The sequence below is a fragment of the Piliocolobus tephrosceles genome, chromosome 5, assembly GCF_002776525.5.
Source record: "Piliocolobus tephrosceles isolate RC106 chromosome 5, ASM277652v3, whole genome shotgun sequence".
Taxonomy (NCBI): Eukaryota; Metazoa; Chordata; class Mammalia; order Primates; family Cercopithecidae; genus Piliocolobus; species Piliocolobus tephrosceles.
In genome coordinates, this window is record NC_045438.1 from 64,865,713 (window position 1) to 64,888,669 (window position 22,957).

Sequence of the window (22,957 nt, forward strand, 5' to 3'; positions counted from 1 at the left end):
TAAAAAGTCCTTGCAGGACGAAACCATATTGTATTCATCTCTGTAAACCCCATAGCTTTGCATTTATGATTGAGATAATGTGGCTAGGAGCAGTGTCTCACACCTTTTATCCCCGCACTTTGGAGTCCGAGGCAGGTAGATCACCTGAGCTCAGGAGTTCAAGACCAGCCTAGGCAACATGGCAAATCCCTGTCTCTACCAAAAATACAAAAGTTAACCAGGCTTGGTGTCACACACCAAGTAGTTCCAGCTACTCGGGAGGCTGAAGTGGGAAGATTATTTGAGCCTGGGAGGTGGAAGTTACAGTGAGCTGAGATTGCACCACTGCACTCAAACCTGGGTGACAGCGTGAGACCCCATCAAAAAAAAAAGAGAGTGAGAGAGAATGTACATAATGCCCTTAGACTAGTATCTGGCACAGATTATATTCTCACTTAAATTGGAATTCCATTAGACACTACTAAGGAGTCTCAGAAATCTTGAAGTTATGAGCATGAAGAAAGTATACTGAGAGCATAATATCTAAATGGAGCTGTGGAGGGTGGCCCTCCACTGGCCAACTTCTATCTGGGATATCCTAGTGACTTGTGGGGAAGAGTGAGGAGTATTACAGAGAAGGAAGGTGTCAAGATCTTCTTACAGATCCCAAACTGCTCAGTAGAGAGGCCTCTATTTAAAGCTTCATTAGAAAGATATAATCCCCCCCCTCCAAAAAAAAGTGGGTGGCAACCTATGGAATATTTTATTGTTGAAAACTGAAATCAGACATTAATGATAAAATGGTATTCTTGATACTCTAACAAATCTTACCTTTATGTTTTAGTCAAAGAAGTTTGGCAGAGATCACAGAGCTTATTCATACTGCTCTCCTTGTACATCGTGGGATAGTAAATTTAAATGAATTGCAATCATCTGATGGTCCACTGAAAGACATGCAATTTGGAAATAAAATTGCTATCCTGAGTGGAGACTTTCTTCTAGCAAATGCCTGCAATGGACTTGCTCTGCTACAGAACACCAAGGTAAAAATGGGCAGGGTTTGGTTGTACCTGAATGGCTTCAGGCAGCAATTAGTTGGCTGCTGGAGCCGCAGGTCTGTGTGTCCTCCTGCGCCAACTCCCCTCATGTACATACTCAGTAAACAGTAAAACTGTGATGAACATGATGATGGCAGTGTTAGTACCAGGCAAAGTGTAAATGCTAGGAACGAGTTTTGAAAGTAATTTTTTTTTCTGATTATGGATGAAATTATTAATTATAGAACAGGGCTAAATCGTCAAAGAAAATATAAGTAAATATTACCTATAATCCCACTATCCAGAGATAATCACTGCTGGTTTATATCTTCATGTATTTCCTTGTAGTCTTTTTTTGTTGTTCATTAATGCCTTTATATATGTAAATTTTTTTCTAATACATATGAGAACTTGCTATGTATAAGGTTTTTTTAATCCTGCCTATTTTTTCTTACTTAATATTATGATGTGAGCATGTTCCCATGGTTATAACTTTTTTTATAATATCCAGTCACTTAGATATAATACCTCTTATTTAACAAATTCCTCATTGTTGGACATTGAGGTTGCTTCTTATTTTTACTATCATAAGTAGATCTTCAGTAAAGATCTTTGCGTATCAATTTTCCCTATTCCAGATTATTTCTTTAAGATAAAGACCTAGAAGTGGTTCAAAGGGCTAATCATTTTTAGTGTTTTTGTTTTGTTTTTTCCTTTTGTTATAGAGACATGGTCTTACTCTATCACCCAGGCTAAAGGCCGGGTGTGGTGGCTCACTCCCATAATCCCAGCACTTTGGGAGGCCAAGGAGGGTGGATCACCTGAGGTCAGGAGTTGGAGACCAGCCTGGCCAACATGGTGAAACCTCATCTCTACTAAAAATAAAAAATGAGCTGGGCGTGGTAGCGCACGCCTGTAATCCCAGCTACTCGGGAGGCTGAAGCAGGAGAATCTCTTGAACCCGGGAGGTAGAGGTTGCAGTGAGCCGAGATTGAGCCACTGCACTCCAGCCTGGGAGGTTGCAGTGAGCTGAGATCGCGCCACCGCACTCCAGCCTGGGCAACAGAGTAAGACTCCGTCTCAAAAAAAATAAAAAATAAAAATAAAAAAATAAAGTGCAGTAGCATAATCATAGCTTACTTCAGCCTCAAACTCCTGGGCTCAAGCCATCTCTTACCTTAGCCTCCTGAGTAGCTACAGGCACCACTATGCCTGGCTAAGTTTTAAAAATTTTTTGTGGAGACAGAGTCTCACTGTGTTTTCCAGGCTTGTCTTGAACTCCTGGCCTCAAATGATCCTCCCACCTCAGCCTCTCAAAGTGCTGGGATTAAGGTATGAGATTAATCCCAGCCACCACAAGGATTAAGGCCACCACACCTAGCCACATTTTTAGTATTCTTGATACATATTGCCAACCTGCTTTCTGGAAGGGTTATAGAGGTATTTCTTGTTATACCAGTTAGGATTAGGTTTGATTATAAGGTAACAGTGCCCTATAAGATCGGAATTTATTTTTTTTTCTCATGTAAAATCACCTAGGAGTAGGCAGTCAAAAGTTGGTATAGTGATTCTGCAAAGTCAGGGATCCAGACTCCTTCTATCTTACGGTTCTGCCATCCTTGTCTTACCACATCATGGCCTGAGGCAGTTGCCATTATGGCCTCCCTCCAGTCAATAGAAGGAGGAAGGACATAAAAGGGCAGGTCTCCTTCCCTTGAAGGTTGGATCAGTGTACATCCTAGTTTGCTAAAGCAGAGTCCCAGTGTAAGCCAGCTATCCTGGGATCTCATCTGATTTAGCATTTGTCCTGGATTTTTCATTTTTTAACAGAGAATTATTATTAATAATTATATTAGAATAAGTTGGGATGAGTTTGGTAGATCCCCACTTGGTACTTCCAGCCTCTGTGTTTGTTTTTGTGTAGTGTAATATAATAGTATTGTGAGACCCTTACACAGTGGAGAGAGTTCTCATTATCAGTTGTCCTTTTTTCCTTTTTTTTCTTTTTTGAAACAGGGTCTTACTCTGTCACCTAGGCTGGAGTGCAGTGGTGCGATCACTGTAGCCTCACCCTCCCTGATTAAAGCAATCCTCCTACCTCAGTGTCCCAAGTAGCTGGGACCACAGGTGCATACAACCACACCCGGCTAATTTTTTGTATTTTTTTTTCATAGATGGGTTTTTGCCTTTCACCATGTTGCCCAGGCTGGTCTTGAACTCCTGGGCTCAAGAAATCCTCCTGTGTTGGCCTCCCAAAGTGCTGGGATTACAGGCATGAGCCACTGTGCCCAGCTTCATTTTAAGTTGTTAGGAAATCTGAAAGATACCAGAAATAATATCTCTTTTCCCAACCCTTTCAGGCACAACTAACACTTCCCAATCAAGGACAGAATGCAGGGCAATTGCTAATACAGTAAAGTGCACTCAGACACAAATGTCTAGGGGCAGCTAACTCTTTCCTGTATCAGGCGGTGGGAGAAGTTTTGATGCTGCTGCCTCAGCTGGCTGTGTAGTGTGTCACCCAATTGTACTGTAGCCCATGCGTGACCTGCAAGACTCACAAAGCCACCAGGTACCAGTTGATAAGTTCAGTGGGAAACAGTAAATTATAGGTTTGGGTGTCTGTAAAATATATATGGGAAATCAAGGCTGATCAGCTCTGCTAGGGAGCAAGTATAGCGTAGACTGAGCACACTTGCTTGTACAGTGTAAATCTATAACTATTTTATTGCTTGGCAACACTTAGTTTTTGCAGTAAATCTTTTTGGCAGCAGTAAACTGAAAAAATAAAAGTATGTGTTTCGTTTTTTAAGTATTGATTTTTTTTCTTAAGAAAGTTAATAAGAAATGTATATTAATAACTTGAAAAAAATGTTTGTTGACATTTACTAACCACTGTGGAGGCTATAGTGGTATCACTGACCACATGAAAACAAGAAGAGTAAAGTCTGTTGAAGAAGTATCAGGATTTACTTTATGCAGCTGCAGAAGGTATATATCCATACCATTCTGCAACACAACTTATATTTAGAGAAATGACTATTCTTTTTTTTTTTTTTTTTTTTTTTTTTGAGACGGAGTCTCGCTCTGTCGCCCAGGCTGGAGTGCAGTGGCCGGATCTCAGCTCACTGCAAGCTCTGCCTCCCGGGTTTATGCCATTCTCCTGCCTCAGCCTCCCGAGTAGCTGGGACTACAGGCGCCCGCCACCTCACCCGGCTAGTTTTTTGTATTTTTTAGTAGAGACGGGGTTTCACCATGTTAGCCAGGATGGTCTCGATCTCCTGACCTCGTGATCCACCCGTCTCGGCCTCCCAAAGTGCTGGGATTACAGGCTTGAGCCACCGCGCCCGGCCCGAGAAATGACTATTCTAAGTGATTTCACTAATTATCGACTACAACTGTTTATGTGTATATAGGAAAAAGGAAGCAATAGTTCTTTTGTTTCATTGTCAGAAGAACTATGAAAGCAGTTAAATAATTCCAGTTTTAGTTCAGTGTCATCAGGTATTTCAAATAAGTACATCATTTAAGTTAGTTCTACAAATGGTTTTATTTTTTTCTTTCCATTCATTCATGGGATTAAGGTAAAGCTTTTGGAAGTGTATTCTGTTAAATAAACAGAAAGCCTTTATAAGTGAGATTGGAAGTTCAGTTTAAAAGTTCAATATAGAAAGACCGGGCGCGGTGGCTCAAGCCTGTAATCCCTGCACTTTGGGAGGCCGACGCAGGCGGATCACGAGATCACAAGCTGTAGACCGTCCTGGCTAACATGGTGAAACCCCATCTCTACTAAAAATACAAAAAATTAGCTGGGCATGGTGGCGGGCACCTGTAGTCCCAGCTACTTGGGAGGCTGAGGCAGGAGAATGGCGTGAACCCGGGAGGCAGAGCTTACAGTGAGCCGAGATTGTGCCACTGCACTCCAGCCTCAGCGACAGAGTGAGACTCTGTCTCAAAAAATAAATAAATAAAAGTTCAATATAGAAAATAAAATTATTAGTTTCTAGTAACAATAGAAGTGCAAATTTTGGTGAAGCACGGTGTTGTGGTAAAAACAATGTTTTTTTACTACATTAAGCAACCTGTGGAGTAGTTGGCATTGGTTGTGGCACACAATTGATTATTACATCTAAACAATTACCAAAAGTCTTCTATTTTAGTAGAAGCTATTGTTACATCAAAATTTATAAATATCTGAATAGTCACAGTCACTGAACTGTAAGATTTCGGAGTTGTAGCTGATGTCAGATGAAAAATACACTTCAGGCCTGGCGCTGTGGCTCATGCCTGTAATCCCAGCACTTTGGGAGGCCGAGGCGGGTGGATCACCTGAGATCAGGAGTTCGAGACCAGTCTGACCAGGAGTTCGAGACCAGTCTGACCAAGATGGTGAAATCCCGTCTCTACTAAAAATGCAAAAAACATTAGCCGAGCATGGTGGCACATGTGTGTAATCCCAGCTACTTGGGAGGCTGAGGCATGAGAATCACTTGAACCTGGGTGGTGGAGGTAGCAGTGAGCCGAGATCGCGCCATTGCACTCTAGCCTGGGCAATAGGAGCGAAACTCTGTCTCAAAAATATATATATATATATACACTTCAACAGAGCAGTATGTGCCTTTTCTCTTTACTGTCTGTCATTGATCAGATTTTAGAAGTCTTTATAAATCAGTCTGTGCCCCCAACAGTGGTATTGAACTTTATTCTAAATGGGTCATCAAAAGTTTGGTGGCATTTGGGTGCGGTGGCTCACGCCTGTATTTCCAGCACTTTGGGAGGCCAAGGCAGGCGGATCCCTTGAGGTCAGGAGTTTGAGACCAGCCTGGCCAACACAGTGAAACCCTGTTTCTACTGAAAATACAAAAATTAGCCAGGTGTGGTGGTGCATGCCTGTAATTCCAGCTACTCAGGAGTCTGAGGCACGAGAATCAGTTGAACCCAGAAGTTGGAGGTTTCAGTGAGCCAAGATCACGCCACTGTACCTCCAGCCTGGGTGACGGGGTGAAACTCTGTCTCAAAAAAATAATAATAATAATAATAATAATTGGCAGCATTTTGTTCAATATCAATTGAGACTCTTAAATCATGTATTCAATAAACACAACACTACATGAGACTTTTAGGGAATTACAATTAATGAAAACAAAACAAAGCTTCCATTAGAATTTTTCCCTACAAAAGCAAAGAAGGAATGATATAGACAGTAAGAACTCAAACGATATACAAGATTAAAATTTTCAGTTCTGTAGTTGCGATTTGAAATGTCTCACCTTGTAGGAAGAATCTTGGTGGTGCTCCTACTTTGAATAAATTGCGCGCGCGCGCGCACACACACGAAATGAGATTGAGAAGGCCTAGATTTTGCAGCATCTAAATTTGGCAAAACATTGAAAAGAATCATAGAGACAACTTATTTGACAAGTTTTGTCTTATAAAAATATTTGGTAGGCCGGGAGCAGTGGCTCACGCCTATAATCCCAGCACTTTGGGGGGCCGAGGCGGGCAGATCACCTGAGGTCGGGAGTTTGAGACCAGCCTGACCAACATGGCGAAACCCTGAAATTAGCAGGGCATGGTAGCACATGCCTGTAATCCCAGCTGCTCAGGAGGCTGAGGCAGGAGAATCGCTTGAACCGAGGAGACGGAGGTTGCAGTGAGCTGAGATTGCACCATTGCACTCCAGCCTGGGCAACAAGAGCAAAACTCCATCTGGAAAAAAAAAGATCTGTTAAAGTAAGATACTCTGATGGAAGCAAAAAGAAAGTGCCTCTAAAAATATTTGAACTGAAATATTTATACTGTTCAATATTTTTAAAATTAGAATTCTGTCCTCCATTTAGCAAATTTACTCTGAACTTATCAGGTAACTTAGAATGTGTAGAAAGAGAATTTTCTCCATAATTGAAAGTATCAATAATTCCAAACTAATTAACTATAAACTGTAACTGTGAAGGATATTGCGGGCAGGTTTATTTTTAAATACCATATTTTAATGAACACATTCTTCAGAAAAATGCCAATGACACCATATTAGAGATAGATATGGCTAAGAAATGGATTAAACCATGGAAATATACATCAATAATAATTCTTCTCATTATTTTTAAATATTCAGATAATCAGTATAAAGAAATTATTGTTTTATTGTATGCGCATGTATGTTATCTTTATTGCTTTTGAACTTTTATTTTTGAAAATAGTTTTTGAATAGAACCAGTTGAGTCCACCAATCTAATAAAATAAGCTGTTTGTTAATAAATACATATTTCAAAAAGTATAAAATTTTAGTTGTTTCAGCGCTTTTTACCTTTGTGTCCCAGTTTGCTTGATAAATTATATAGTATTCACACTTTAAAGACCTTTCTCATAAGTTATATGAGATTTTTCTGCTTACATCCTGTTGACCAGAATTTAATTATATAGCCATACCTAGCTGTAAGGGAAGCTAGAAAATGTAATTTTTATTGTAGATCATCATGGATCCAGCCAAAAATCTGGAAGATACAGATAACAGATACTAGACGACAAGTAACATTCTGCCCTACCTTCTCATCATGTGTTTGCATTTTTGGCTAGCACATATGAGGTAGACCTGCTGAATTTAAGGGAGAAAGTAGTATGGTACCTTTAATATCTAATTTATATTCATATTTTTTAAAAAGCTAAAGTAAAAAATGAATTGATCCTATTAAGCAGACTATTAGAGAATCTTGGTCAGGCATGGTGACTGACACGTATCATCCCAGTACTTTGGGAGATGGAGGTGGGAGGATAGCTGGAGCCCAGGAGTTGGAGATCAGCCTGGGCAACATAGCAAGACCCTGTCTCTACAGGGGAAAAAAAAAAAAAAGGCAGGCATGGTGGTGCATGCCGTTAGTCCTAGCTACTTAGCAGGCTGAGGTGGTAGGATTGCTTGAGCCTAGGAGTTGGAGGCTGCATTGAGCTATGAATGCACCACTGTTTCTCTAGCCTGGGCAATAGAGCCCGTCTCAAAAAAAAAAGGAGAGAGAGAGAGGGAGAATCTGTTGTCTCTCTCCAATTCTGTTTTATTTTGTGTCAAATTTCTCTCTCCTTTATGCATATAGTATACTTCCATGGGTCCCACTAAATTCTCTCCTTCACTGGAATTCACATGTTAACAGAAGGTGAGTGGTTCTTTGCCCCTGGGACTCACGGACTGTATCATCCATCTTTCCTTTTCACCATATTTGCAGTGGTCTGTGATAAAACTTAGCCCTTGTTTGGAGAAGAAAGAGGCCTCATAAAGTGCAGGTCAGACATAGTGTCTGGACACCTTGAGCTGCACATGACCAGCTCTAGCTTCACAGGCTGGCCGTTCATGGGTTAGACCTACAAAGCTGAGGGGAGAAGATATTCTGAACCTATTGCTTGATAGTACCTAGGTCCACATTTTGGTAATTTGCCTCGGTATAGTCCCCATCTTAGAAAACCGAGACTCATTGCCTTTAGACAAATTTCTATTTGTTTTCTGTAATCATTTGTTTTAACTTTGAACTATTCTGATGAAATCTTACATAAGGTTAAAATGGTGGTAACATAATCATGTTAAACGATACAAACAAATAATCACTTGTTTAAACTGCTTCCCTTTATGGGACTGGTATTTAACGTGTTCCTTTTTCTTAGCTAGCTTGTGTCAGTCACACATGCTTTTTTCCAATATGGTTCAAGTACAGTGAAAATGGAAGCTTTACTCTCATCAAAATCAAATCAGATTCACAGCCTGTGAAATCCACTCTTGGTGTTTTGCATTCAGAAGCATCACTATAAATGTTCCAGAGTCTAAGACCTCCACCATCTGCTCCATTAGGCACTGGATTTCAGTAGCACTACTTGATTTACAAAAAGAAAAAGAAAAACTTAGCATATCCAAGCAACTATTCAGCCTGAAGCTTCTTGAAATAAGAATGATCTGGCATTTCCTTCCCCTTCAGTGAGCCCCATGCCTTCATGGTCTCTACACAGGTTTACACCTTTAAATTTGCATTTTATCAACCTTTCTCTGATGAGGAATTTTTTCCTTTTTAGGCTATGGTATGTTTTTTTTCTGAATTTGATAGTTGTATGTTGAATTGAAGGCTTTATTCTGTGCAGCGCTCCTGTTAATATCAAATGTGAATCTTTTGCACCTTGTTCTTCAAAGGGTCATTGAAGGCTCTACCAGGTCAATTTCAAAAAAAAAAAAAAAAAAAATAAGCCTTAGGGGTTCACTTTTTGTGAAAGACCTTAAGAACCATGCCCAGGGTCTGTAATTGATCTTCAAATCAAGGCTTTTAGTATCTCTCTTTTAATCATAATAGATGATTTTCAAATCAGGTGAACAGTATTTTAAACTGAGGAGACTGTGAATTACTAAAGTTCTTGAAAGTCAGGAATTCCCTTTGATAAAGCAAATCTCCCATATTCAGAGCCAGTTTCTTTCATTTAAATACTTGGCAATATTTTCATCAGAATAATTTAAGGAAAGGGAAGTTATATCTCAGAAGAGGACTTATTTTATCAAATGAGCTCCCAGAAGCTGAAGTTGATTAAGTATTATAGTAACTATGGGTTTTTTGGAAGGAGGAGGTGGCAATAAATATTTCTTTGGAGTAGTATTGTATTAAAACTTTTTTTTTTTTTTTTTTTTTGAGACAGAGTTTTGCTCCTGTCACCCAGGCTGGAGTGCAGTGGCACGATCTTGGCTCACTGCAACCTCCGCCTCTTGGGTTCAAGTGATTCTCCTGCCTCAGCCTCCCAAGTAGCTGGGATTACAGGTGCCCACCACCACACCCGGCTAATTTTTTGTATTTTTAGTAGATGGGGTTTTGCCATGTTGGGCAGGCTGGTCTTGAACTCCTAACCTCAGGTGATCCACCCACCTCAGCCTCCCAAGGTGCTAGGATTACAGGCGTAAGCCACCACGTCCGGCCAAGTTTTCTTATCTCTACATATGGTTAATGTCTTGGTAAAGTTAGATTCTATTTAATGATGTTTTAGTTTTCTTTTATAAGAAAGAAAATTTGTCAACAATAGCAACATAAATAGGTACCACAGCAAGAGGAAACAGGCAAAACTTAATACAGAATTTCTGTTTATAATATGTCACTGTTTTTTCACAGTGACAGCCTGCTTTTTCTTTGAGGGTGTATATTTAACTTGGTAATTAAAGTTGGCATATTTGTAGCAACTTTAATTTTTTATGACTTATTCATTCTACCAATTTGTCATTGTCTTGTGCTACTCGATTCTTGTCTGAATTTCTATATGATGTGTTTATCTCTGTACTTCTCATGGGGCAGCCATTAGATGAAGGGTTCTGCAGTCAAATGAAATTCAGAGCTGTTTATAATTGCCAAGGGTAAAATTAGCAGAGTCAGTTATTTTCCCTTTGGCTTTTCCCTGAAGATATTAGGGGTCTTCAAGGTAATTGCCGTAGGTAACACTTAGATTTTTAAATATCTCCAAGTATAGAAATTGGCTTATTAATCCTCTGGTAATTGTCTTCTTATCATTATAGCTGTAGTCACATAAATGCAGATTAACAAGATTTTTAATTCAAGAGTGAATTTAAAAATTAATGCTTGGGTTTTCATTCATTTTCAGTTATGGAACATAAGGGCAACTTTTTATTTTAGTACTTCACTGTATAAAGACCTGGACTAAAAGACCTCAGAATGCCTCTTTTTAAATCATACATTTCCTGATTCCATTGGGATAAGTTGCTCTATATTGTGTCCATGTAGAACATCACTGGATGCTGTAGTGATGCAGTCATGCCAGAATCTAAAATTCTAGTGTTTGAGCAGCAAGCTATCAGTGAGACATGCTGACTAATTGCAAAGGAAATCATGAAATGGAGAAGTACTATAATTTCGAAATCTAGCTGGCCATTAACAGGCTTCCTCTGGTCTTTGTATTTATTTAGACTGGGTTTGTATTTAGGATTAAGCCACAGTGCAAATAAGACTGTGTGGATTACTACCTGTCATCTTGTTTTTGAAAACAGTCTTTTACTTTACATATATAATGATAAGCCTAGTATTTAAAGAATGGAATTTATCATGTTTTTTTTTTTTCTTTGCAGTCATTTTAATTTAATGGACCTATTGCTATATATCAGATTGGAGACTGTGAGTCAGCCTGTATCTTGTCTAAACACCCAAGAGCATTGTCATGTTGTCATTTCTGGAGGTTGTTCTATTAAGCATTAGTGATTTATACTTCTGGATAACCAGTGGCACAGATGTACTCTTTACATAGCTGATGTATTTCCTTATGTTAACTTTGTTTTCCTAAAGGCATAAATATGTTGTTTACAATGAAGTGTTTTGTTTGTACAAATATGCTCAATTTATGCATATAAATCTCCTTTTACACCATCTATATAGTTTAATAAAGACACTATTGTCTATTTGTGTTTGTCTTATCTGTTGTATTAATTTTACTTCCAAATTCATGTTAAATTGAAACCTAAAAACATGTATTAAGTTTTTCCCTGTCTTATGCATTTAAAATAGGCATTATTATGATAGTGTTCATGGTTTTGCTTGCACTATTTTACTTGTGGAAATTATTTAATATCTTTTAGGCTCTTTAGTTTGACACTCAAGGTTAATATTTTTTATACATGTAACCCACTCAAGTGTAGATTTGCATGACTAGGGTAAAGGGATGCAGAAGGTGGCAAGTGGGATGTCATACAGTATAACAGCAAAAGAGACTGTCTCCATATCAATTAAATAGAAAAGTCAAAATGGCATCATAAAGTTATTTAAGAATCCCAAAATTAGCTTCTGTACTTTTTTTTCTTATTTGCTATTATAGTCACATGTTAAACAGAGACAGTATCCATTTTCTGATCATGCTTCCTCCGTCTTTAAAGTGAAAGTAATAGGCCGGGCGCGGTGGCTCAAGCCTGTAATCCCAGCACTTTGGGAGGCCGAGACGGGTGGATCACGAGGTCAGGAGATCGAGACCATCCTGGTCTACACGGTGAAACCCCGTCTCTACTAAAAATACAAAAAACTAGCCGGGCGAGATGGCGGGCGCCTGTAGTCCCAGCTACTCGGGAGGCTGAGGCAGGAGAATGGCGTGAACCCGGGAGGCGGAGCTTGCAGTGAGCCGAGATCGGGCCACTGCACTCCAGCCTGGGCGACAGAGCGAGACTCCGTCTCAAAAAAAAAAAAAATAAAAAATAAAGTGAAAGTAATAAATGATTAGTGTGTGCAAATTATACTAGAAATAAGATGAATTTTAAATAATATTAAAACCTGGAACTTTGCCCATTTTGAAGCCACAAGACAATGGAATGTAGTAGCTTTTTGGCATAGGAAGGTTAAATGCCATCAGGTGAAATTGACATTTCTCTGAGTATCAAACCGGAAACCTGACAACAAGGAAAAGGAGCAAGAGCAGCTTACATGTTTCTTCCATATACCTGGCATTCAAAGACACCCTTTTTTTTTTTTTTTTTCTTCAGTCTTGCTCTGTCACCCAGGCTGGAGTGCAGTGGTTCAGTCTCGGCTCACTGCAACCTCTGCCCTCCGGGCTCAAGCGATTCTTCTGTCTCAGCCTCCCGAGTAGCTGGGATTACAGGTGCCTGCCACCACACCCGGCTAATTTTTGTATTTTTGGTAGAGACGGGGTTTTGCCATGTTGGCCAGGCTGGTCTTTAACTCCACACCTCGGGTGATTCACCCACCTCGGCCTCCCAAAGTGCTGAGATTACGGGCATAAACCACCGCGCCCGGCCAAAGACACCCTTTTTAAAAAGAAAAAAAAAAAATCTGCGTTCTATAATACCAGCAAATAAACAAAATAGGAAAACAAACTGAACAAGAAATATTTGTTAAATCATTTTTAAATGTTGACATATAAAGGGAAATTTGGTTTAATAAGAGGATGAGGGTAGACACTGATTTTTTTTAATGTATATTTCATTTCTAATATTCCTTTTTTAATTTTTTAAAATTATTTTTATTTATTTATTTTTTGTAATAGAGACAAGGTCTCACTATCTTGCCCAGGCTGGACTATCTTGCCCAGGCTGGTGCTGAACTCCTGGGCTCAAATGATCCTCTCATCTTGGCCTCCCCAAGTGTTCGAATTACAGGCGTTAAGCCACTGTGCCCAGCCAAGTTTCCTTTTTTTTTTTTTTTTTTTTGAGACAGAGTCTCATTCTGTCACCCAGGCTGGAGTTGCAGTGGCACAATCCTGGCTCACTACAACCTCTGCCTCCCGGGTTCAAGCGATTCTCCTACCTCAGCCTCTCAAGTAGCTGGGACTATGGGCATGTGCCACCATGCCCAGCTAATTTTTGTATTTTTAATAGAGGTTGGGTTTCACTGTGTTAGCCAGGATGGTCTTGATCTCCTGACCTCGTGATCCACCTGCCTTGGCCTCCCCAAATGCTGGGATTACAGGTGTGAGCCATCTCGCCTGGCTCACAGTTTTCCTTTTTCTTAGCACGAAAGAAATTATGCTTTCCTCTGATGTTTCTCGACTTGAAGATCCTTGGTTTACATTTTCTTGAAAGGAGAAAGTATAAGTCAAGAAGGTGAGTGGCAGTTTTTTCTGAAATAATAAGTAAAAGGAGAAAGAATAGAAAACTGGAGGATGAAGGTTGAAGAGGATGTATACACACTTTAGAGATTACCTGAGGTGAAATTAAGCGAGTTGTGAACAGTGTGTTAGGCTGTTCTTGCATTGCAATAAAGAAATACCTGAGACGGGCTGGGCACGGTGGTTCACACCTGTAATTCTAGCACTTTGGGAGGCCCAGGCAGGTTGATCACCTAAGGTCAGGGGTTCGAGACCAGCCTGGCCAATATGCCAAAACCCCATCTCTACTAAAAATACAAAAAATTAGCTGGGCATGGTGGCGGGCACCTATAATCCAAGCTACTTGAGAAGCTGAGGCGGGAGAATTGCTTGAACCCAGAAAGCGGAGATTGCAGTGAACGGAGATTGTGCCACTGCACTGCAGCCTGGGTGAAAGAGTGAAACTCTATCAGAAAGAAAGAAAGAGAGAAAGAAGAAGAAGGAGGAGGAGGGAGGGAGGGAAATACCTGAGACTGGGTAATTTTGTAAAGAAAACAGGCTTAATTGGCTTATGGTTCTTCAGACTTTACAGGAAGCGTGGTGCTGGCACCTGCTCGGCTTCTAGGAAGGCCTTAGGAAGTTTACAATCATGGCAGAAGGCAGAGTGGGAGCAGGGACGTCACATGGTGAAAGCAGGAGCAATGGGAAGGAGGTGCCACACACTTTTAAACTACCAGATCTCCCAAGACCTCACTCACTATTGTGAAGACAGCACCAAGCCATAAGGGATCTGCGCCCATGATCCAAACACCTCCTACCAGGCCCCACCTCCTGCATTGGGGATTACAGTTCAACTTGAGATTTGGGTAGGGACAGAAAGAGACACAGTGTACAAGCCTGCTGGAGTGAAGAAAGGATAGACAGAGAAGAGATACTGAGTCAGGCAGCTGCAGATGCAAAGGCAAGAATCAGCTGTCCATCCACCCAGTACTTAGCAAACTCCTAACTCAGAAAGTTCCTCAGGTGAGATCATTAGAAAGGGAAAAGAGGCCGGGCGCGGTGGCTCAAGCCTGTAATCCCAGCACTTTGGGAGGCCGAGACGGGCGGATCACGAGGTCAGGAGATCGAGACCATCCTGGCTAACACGGTGAAACCCCGTCTCTACTAAAAAATACAAAAATACTAGCCGGGCGAGGTGGCGGGCGCCTGTAGTCCCAGCTACTCAGGAGGCTGAGGCAGGAGAATGGCGTCAACCCGGGAGGCGGAGCTTGCAGTGAGCTGAGATCCGGCCACTGCACTCCAGCCCAGGAGACACAGCAAGACTCCGTCTCAAAAAAAAAAAAAAAGAAAGGGAAAAGAAGAGTACTGAATAACTCAACCTTGAAAATAGATGTTTTTTCTTGCTCTGGCTTTGAAGAACTAGCAATTTATGTCCATGAAAATGGAGGGGGAAGGCTGATTTAATTAATTTTACTTCCGGAAGGTAGGAAATGGGATTTACGAAAATCAAGGTTGCTAAATGTATTATATATAATATTGCGATAGTCAATATATTTCTGTCTCTCATGGCCAGCCATGGTGTGAGGTTCAACTGAATTTGAATACCATAAGCAAAAGAAAATTTAAGCTTATCCAAAAGAGTCTATGTGACTACTTTTCTCATGGATAGCCACATATAGCTCAGTCATGTTAATGTAATTTTGGTTTTAGCATCTCCATCATTTTCTTAAATTCTTAAAGTTGTAAATACGCAACAAAAAATTTACTTAGTCTAAGCCAAAGTTAGTTTATAGGGTCTTAGCCCAGGAGCAAATTTTATTTATTTAGCAATAGTGATTGGGAAGAGCCCTTTTCTGGCAGCTAATGACCTACTGGAAGACTTATGTGCCCAAGGCAAAGCTGAAGGCCATTAGCCCAACAGGTCATTAACTGACAAATGCCTGACCCTGAGGTAATTTCCAATATTGTAAACTGTGAAAACTTTAAAGTGGGTTCGTTGGAAAGTATGGCTGTGCCAAGCAAGTTTCTTTTTAAGCATTCTGGAAAATTCATTAAATTGTTTGTGGTCATCCCTGTTATTTAATTGTCATTGTTCTGGGGCCATTTCAGGGTGCAAAGTCAGGCAGAAACTGGGAAATACCAAAACTACATTGCAAGTCAAGTCTTTGGTTTTTAAAGGATAGTTTCCCTGTTTAGAATATCAGAGTAACTGTTCGCTAATAACAGTTTTAGCTACACTCTTGTGGATCACTTATATTTTCATAATATGTTGAGCTACATAGCACTTATGTATTTTACATTCCTAGAGATGACTTGTAAAGCTGCAAAAAAGAGAAGTGGAAAGAACCATAAAGTAGAAGTCTGTGGACGGAATTCCTAGCCTTGACTTTTTTTCTCTTTATTTTTATTTATTTATTTATTTTTTGAGACGGAACCTTGCTCTGTCACCCAGGCTGGAATGCAATGGCACGATATCGGCTCACTACAACCTCCGCCTCCCGGGTTCAAGAGATTCTTCTGCCTCAACCTCCCAGGTAGCTGGGATTAAAGGCATGTGCCACGATGCCTGGGTAATGTTTTTTTAATTTTTTTTGTATTTTTAGTAGAAGTCGGGTTTCACCATGTTGGCCAGGCTAGTCTTGAACTCCTGACCTCAGGTGATCCGCCTGCCTCGGCCTCCCAAAATGGTGGGATTTCTGGCATGAGCCACCACGCCTGGCCTCGTTTTTTCTTTTGTTTCTTTTTAATCCCCCGATAAGCCATTTAACATTGAACTCCTCATTTTACCTCTCAGAATTCCAAATTCAGATCATTCATTCATCCATCTATTATTTCAGACTATCTGATATCTTAATAACCCATTTTTATCAATGAAATTAGAAACTTTATAGTGTAGAAAATTTAATCTTCATTAAAATTACCATCAAATATTTTAGAAATAACAATTTATATTTTTGAGGGCTTACTATATGGTAGGCACCGTTTTAAGTGCTTTATCTATATTAACCCATTTAATGTCTCCTGAGGTACAGGGAAAGGATAAGTAATTTCCCTCAAGGTAACACTGCTAGTAAGTGGTAGAGCTGCTGTCTAAATCCAGGCAATCTGACTGCAAAATCCTCATGCTTTACTAAAGTAGAAACCTAACAGACCAACAAAGAACCATGATATATTTTTGCCAACAATTTTGCAGTTACCAATCCTGGAATTTATGGTATCTTAAATAGTTATTAGTTTCTAAATATTGGAATATGTATTTCAATATAAACATTGATGGGGAGGGGCTTCATGAAACTTTTATTTATTTATTTATTTATTTTGAGACAGAGTCTCATTGTTGCCCAGGCTGGAGTGCAGTGGCACTATCTCAGCTCACTACAACCTTTGTCTCTCAGGTTCAAGTGATTCTCCTGCCTCAGACTCCCAAGTAGCTGGGATTATAGGCACCCACTACCACATCCAGCTAATTTTTGTATTTCTAGTAGAGACAGAGTTTTGCCATATTGGCTATGGCTGGTCTTGAACTCCTGACCTCAGGTGATCTGCCTGCCTCAGCCTGCCAAAGTGCTGGGATTACAGGCGTGAGCCACTGTGACCAGTGAAACATTGTAAATTAGCAACTTACAAGCAAAAGCAACTTTTTTTTTTTTTTTTTTAGTTTTCTAAAAAAATAAAAGCAGCATCATGTCCATCTCTTAGATCCTTGCTGGTTCCAATATTCTACGGTTCCAAATGCTGTAGATGTTTTAGGAAAGAGTCTAAACTTGCATCTTATAACCAGATCCTGAAAATGGCATGACATATGAAGAAAAACAAAATGATTATAATCAAGGAAAACTGTTAATAAAGTCAGGAAAGTAACAGAGAACCCAATATCTTATATAAACATCAGAGAGCTAAAGATTTTTGTGCATATTTCAGCAATCTAAAGCAGTACCCCAAATTAGTGAAAATTTTATATGGCTTAATTTGTTCAAGTACTTTAAAAGCTATAAGGTAATGTACAAATGTAAATTTCTGATAATATCGATTGAGCAAAGTGATAATTCACATTTATATTGAAATAGTTGTGATTTACACAAGTCACACATTAAAATAGTATTGTTAATTCAAAAAGAAAATTTTGTGTGCATTGCATGAAGCATGAGAAATACCAATTTAAAACCCAATTGGGACAGGTACAGTAGCTCACACCCCTAATCGCAACACTTTGGGAGGCCAAGGTGGACAGATCACTTGAGGCCAGGAGTTTAAGACCAGCCTGGCCAATATAGCAAAACTCCGTATCTACTAAAAATACAAAAATTATCTGGGTGTGGTGACGCATACCTGTAATCCCAGCTACTTGGGAGGTCAAGACACAAGAATTGCTTGAACCTGGTGGGTGGAGGCTGTGGTGAGCCAAGACTGCGCCACTGCACTCCAGCCTGGGTGATAGAGAGAGAGATCCTGTCTCTGGAGAAAAAAATAAAAGAAGCCAATTGTATGTATATCTTTATAGATTGGAGTATATCTAACCCAAGTATATCCATTATTATTATTTATTTTTATTATTATTTTGAAAAGACAGGGTCTCACTCTGTACCCCAGGCTGGAGTGCAATAGGGCTACTGTCACTCACTATAAACTCGAACTCACAGGCTCAGGTAATCCTCCCAACTTAGCCTCCTGAGTAGCTGGGACTACAGCGCAGAACACCATGCCTGGTTAATTTTTTTAAGTTTTTGTAGAGACAGAGTCTCTCTGTGGTGTCCAGGCTGGTCTCAAACTCCTGACCTCAAGCTATCCTCCCACCTCAGCCCCCAAAGTGTTGGGATTATAGGCATAAACCACTGTGCCTGGCCCAGGGTATCCATTATTTGATCCAAGGGTACAATGCGGCCAATCCCAGATTTATGTTATTTTATTATATTTATTATATTTATTTTATCTTATTTTATTTTATTTTGAGACAGAGTCTTGCTCTGTCACCCAGGCTGGAGTGTAGTGGCGTGATCTTGGCTCACTGCAACCTCCACTTCCAAGGTTCTAGAGATTCTCCTGCCTCAGCCTCCTGAGTAGCTGGGACTACAGTCGCCCACTGCCACACCCAGCTAATTTTTGTATTTTCGATAGAGATGAGGTTTTGCCATGTTGGCCAGGCTGGTCTCCAACTCTTGTCCTCAAGTGATTCACCTGCCTGGGCCTCCCAAAGTGCTGATTACAGGTGTGAGCCACCACGCCCGGCTTCTTCTATTATTGTTAATTAATTAATTAATTAATTAATTAATTAATTAATTAATTAATTAATTTTTGGAACAGGATTTCCCTATGTTGCCCAGGCTGGTCTCGAACTCTTGGGCTCAGGAGGTTCTCCTGCCTCAGCCTCCCAAGTGCTGGAATTAGAGGCATGAGTCACTTTGCCCGGCCCCCAAATTTCTACCTGATTATTTGAAGGAAGGAAAAAAAGATTACCTAATTTTTTAGAAAACAGTACTAGTAGTGTCAGTTATTTTTAGAATTCCATTGATTTGTGGATTTTAAAGAGCTTCAGAGTTATTTGGAAGAAATACAATTACAGCTTTAGTCAAAATGCATGGATTTTAATGCACATGAATCAGATTTTATTTCTGTGCCTGCCTTTAGAGTACAAATCTTGGGATGTCTCTGAATTACAAACTCCTGCCTTTTAGTGTGGCCCAATTTGAAGAGGAGCTGCTTGAGCTGGAAAGTGAACTGTGTTACCCAAAAGATATGGCAGCCCTGGAATTGGCAAGATATATCTGTGACTCCTAGGAAATTACTGAAATTTTTGGTTCTTTGACCAAATGTTATCTTTTTTTTTTTTTTTTTTTTGAGACAGAGTTTCACTTTTGTTGCCCAGGCTGGAGTGCAATGGCACGATCTCGGCTCACCGCAACCTCTGCCTCCCAGGTTCAAGCAATTCTCCTGCCTCAGCCTCCGTAGTAGCTGGAATTATAGGCATGTGCCACCACGCCCGGCTAATTTTGTATTTTTAGTAGAGATGGGGTTTCTCCATGTTGGTCAGGCTGGTCTCGATCTCCTGACCTCAGGTGATCCACCCACCTCAGCCTCCCAAAGTGCTGGGATTACAGGCGTGAGCCACCACACCCGGCTGACCAAATGTTATCTAAGCCAATTTGTTTTCAGGAATCTAGTAGGCTCCAAGGTAAGCATCAGGTAGTGCTCAGTGGCTCACACCTATAATCCCAGCACTTGGGGAGGCTGAAGTGGGTGGATCACCTGAGGTCAGGAGGTCGAGACCAGCCTGGGCAACACAATGAAAACCTGTCTCTACTAAAAATACAAAAATTAGCCAGGCATGGTCGCATGCACCTGTAGCCCCAGCTACTTGGGAGGCTGAAACAGGAGAATTGCTCGAACCCGGGAGGGCGAGGTTTCAGTGAGCCGAGATGGCACCACTGCACTCCAGCCTGGGCGACAGAGTGAGACTTTGTCTCAGAAAACAAAAGCAAAACAAAAACGAAGCTAAGCATCAGCATCACTGATATAAACCTACAAGATTGAAATGCACCCTAACACTCCATAGTACCCAAGAATGATTCTGTTTTATCCTGCCTCTCTGTTTACCTTCAGTTTTTGGTAAAAAGTGATAAATAAATACCTCTAAAAATATATTTTAGAATAACAGTGTTTAAACTGCATCAAAAATTTGGGAGACCTTGTGTGTAATTACAAGGACTAACAAGGTGTGAGCCATACATGACATATATCAGCATGATGGTGAATAATGTTTCAAACCACAGATCACATCCTTTTCATTGGGGAGTGGTAAAATCAATTTAGTGAATCACTATCAATACTTTTTTTTTTTTTTTGAGACAGAGTTTCACTCTCGTTGCCCAGGCTGGAGTGCAATGGCACGATCTCGGCTCACTGCAACCTCTGCCTCCTGGGTTCAAATGATTCCCAGGTTCAAGCCATAGGGCCTGGCGTGGTGGCTCACGCCTGTAATCCCAGCACTTTGGGAGGCTGAGGCGGGTGGATCACCTGAGATTGGGATTTTGAGACCAGCCTGGCCAACATGGCAAAACCGCATCTCTACTAAAAATGCAAAATTAGCTGGGCGTGGTAGCAATGCCTGTAATCCCAGCTACTTGGGAGGCTGAGGCAGGAGAATTGTTTGAACCCAGGAGGCTGAGGTGGTGGTGAGCCGAGATCACACCACTGCACTTCAGCCTGGGCAGCAGAATGAGACTCCGTATCAAAAAAAAAGAAAAAAAAAAAAAAGAATACAATAGAAAATTACATAATGAAAGTTTTAATTTAGTTTTGGCCAGGCATGGTAGCTGGCCAAAACTAAATTAGCTGTATTCTCAGCACTTTGGGAATACAAAATCAGGAGTTCTAGACCAGCCTGGCCAACATGGTGAAACCCCGTCTCTACTAAAAATACAAAAATCAAAAATTAGCTGGGCGTGGTAGTGGGCACCTGTAATCCCAGCTACTCAGGAGGCTGAGGCAGGAGAATCGCTTGAACCTGGGACGTAGCAGTTGGAGTGAGCCGAGATCACGCCACTGCACTCCAGCCTGGGTGACAGAGCAAGACTCCGTCTCAAAAAAAAATTTAGTTTTATATATGCACATGTATTTATACTATGTCACAATGTGTATTGAAAGCCACTAATACAAGGCAGTGTGCTAGCCAACAACAGCCTTTCAGTTGACATCACTGAGAGGGTCTCCAGATGAAGAAGCAGTGAAAGCAAAATGGAGCTCATCAGCCACATTGAAAAAAAATGGGCCCAACACTAAAATGACAAGGATAATTCTCTCAGAATTCTGTCAGAAGAACATGTGGCAGTGCCGCTAGGTAAAGAACATACTGAGAATGGTATATCCTGAGTACAAGACTTCATATTCAGCAATTCCTATATTGGGGAAGGTGGAAAATAAAGCAACTAACTGCTATATGATAATCAGTTTTACGTTGTTTGTTTCATGGCCAAGTATTCAATTCTCAGCAACTATTTATTACAGTTTTTATAATGCAATGCAAAATACTTGACACAACCAACTTTTTTTAAAAACCTACTGGAAAACATCTCCTTTTTCTTTATTATGAAAATTTTTATCTTTCAAAAAAATTATTTTTCAACCCGGCGCAGTGGCTCACGTCTGTTATCCTGCCACTTTGGGAGGCCAAGGCAGGCAGATCACGAGGTCAGGCATTTGAGACCAGCCTGACCAACATGGTGAAACCCCGTCTCTACTAAAAATATAAAAATTAGCCAGGCGTGGCGGCGGACGCCTGTAATCTCAGCTACTCAGGAGGCTGAGGCAGGAGAATCACTTGAACCTGGGAGGCAGAGGTTGCAGTGAGCCATGAACATCCCACTGCAGTCCAGTCTAGGAGACAGAGTGAGACTCCATCTCAAAAAAAAAAAAAAAAGAAAGAAAAAAAAGAAAATTTCTTCATAGAGATATAGAGATGGGGTCTCAGTGTTTTGCCCAGGCTGGTCTCACAACTCCTGGCCTCAAGTGATCCTCCCACCTTGGCCTCACAAAGTGTTGGGATTACAGGCATGAGCTACCACACCTCGCTGAGAATTTTCATCTTAAGCACTTGAGGCCGGGCGCGGTGGCTCAAGCCTGTAATCCCAGCACTTTGAGAGGCCGAGACGGGCGGATCACGAGGTCAGGAGATCGAGACCATCCTGGCTAATACGGTGAAACCCTGTCTCTACTTAAAAATACAAAAAACTAGCCGGGCGACGAGGCAGGCGCCTGTAGTCCCAGCTACTCGGGAGGCTGAGGCAGGAGAATGGCGTGAACCCGGGAGGCGGAGCTTGCAGTGAGCTGAGATCCGGCCACTGCACTCCAGCCTGGGTGGCAGAGCGAGACTCCGTCTCAAAAAAAAAAAAAAGCACTTTAAATTGTCTGCTACTTTTTCAGGAACCTAATTGTTGTTTAAACAAATAAATGAATCAGTGATCAATAAATGACTGTTTGGCATTGCTTAATACTCTAACCTTTATTCAAAAGTAAAATCAGTTTTTTTATTATTCTTTTATTGTAGCTAAAAAAATTCTAGATTTTTTTTTACTGTATCTCACAATTGCAAATTAAAAATGTATATAGCTGCACATTAAATATTTCTAATCATAGGACTTATTGTTGGTAAAACATAGAAACCTCTTATCTAGATAAGCAAACTGAGGGGCAAAGAAGTGACATGGTTGGCCCAAGGTCTTGCAACTTACGTATTAACCTTCTGAGTGATCAAAGACAAATAATTGGCTTTTATCTTTATGAAGTTATTTATCTAGACAGTGTATCCTTTAAAAAGAACAACTATAATTTAAAAACACTGCAAAGAAAGTAAATGTAAAAGTTATTTATTAGACTTGTTTAGACATGGTCCCTGAGTGGTATTT

The 22,957-nt window shown here is 40.6% G+C and overlaps 1 protein-coding gene across 2 annotated transcripts in view; it reads left to right on the forward strand.

Annotated features, from left to right (window-relative positions):
- Positions 1-22,957, forward strand: part of PDSS2 (decaprenyl diphosphate synthase subunit 2) — a 305,156-nt gene that overhangs the window by 180,026 nt on the left and 102,173 nt on the right. For both annotated transcript variants that reach the window (XM_023205943.3, XM_023205945.2), the window contains exon 3: positions 824-1,022. In XM_023205943.3, the coding sequence (XP_023061711.1) occupies positions 824-1,022 (199 nt within the window). The remainder of the gene's footprint in view (positions 1-823; positions 1,023-22,957) is intronic.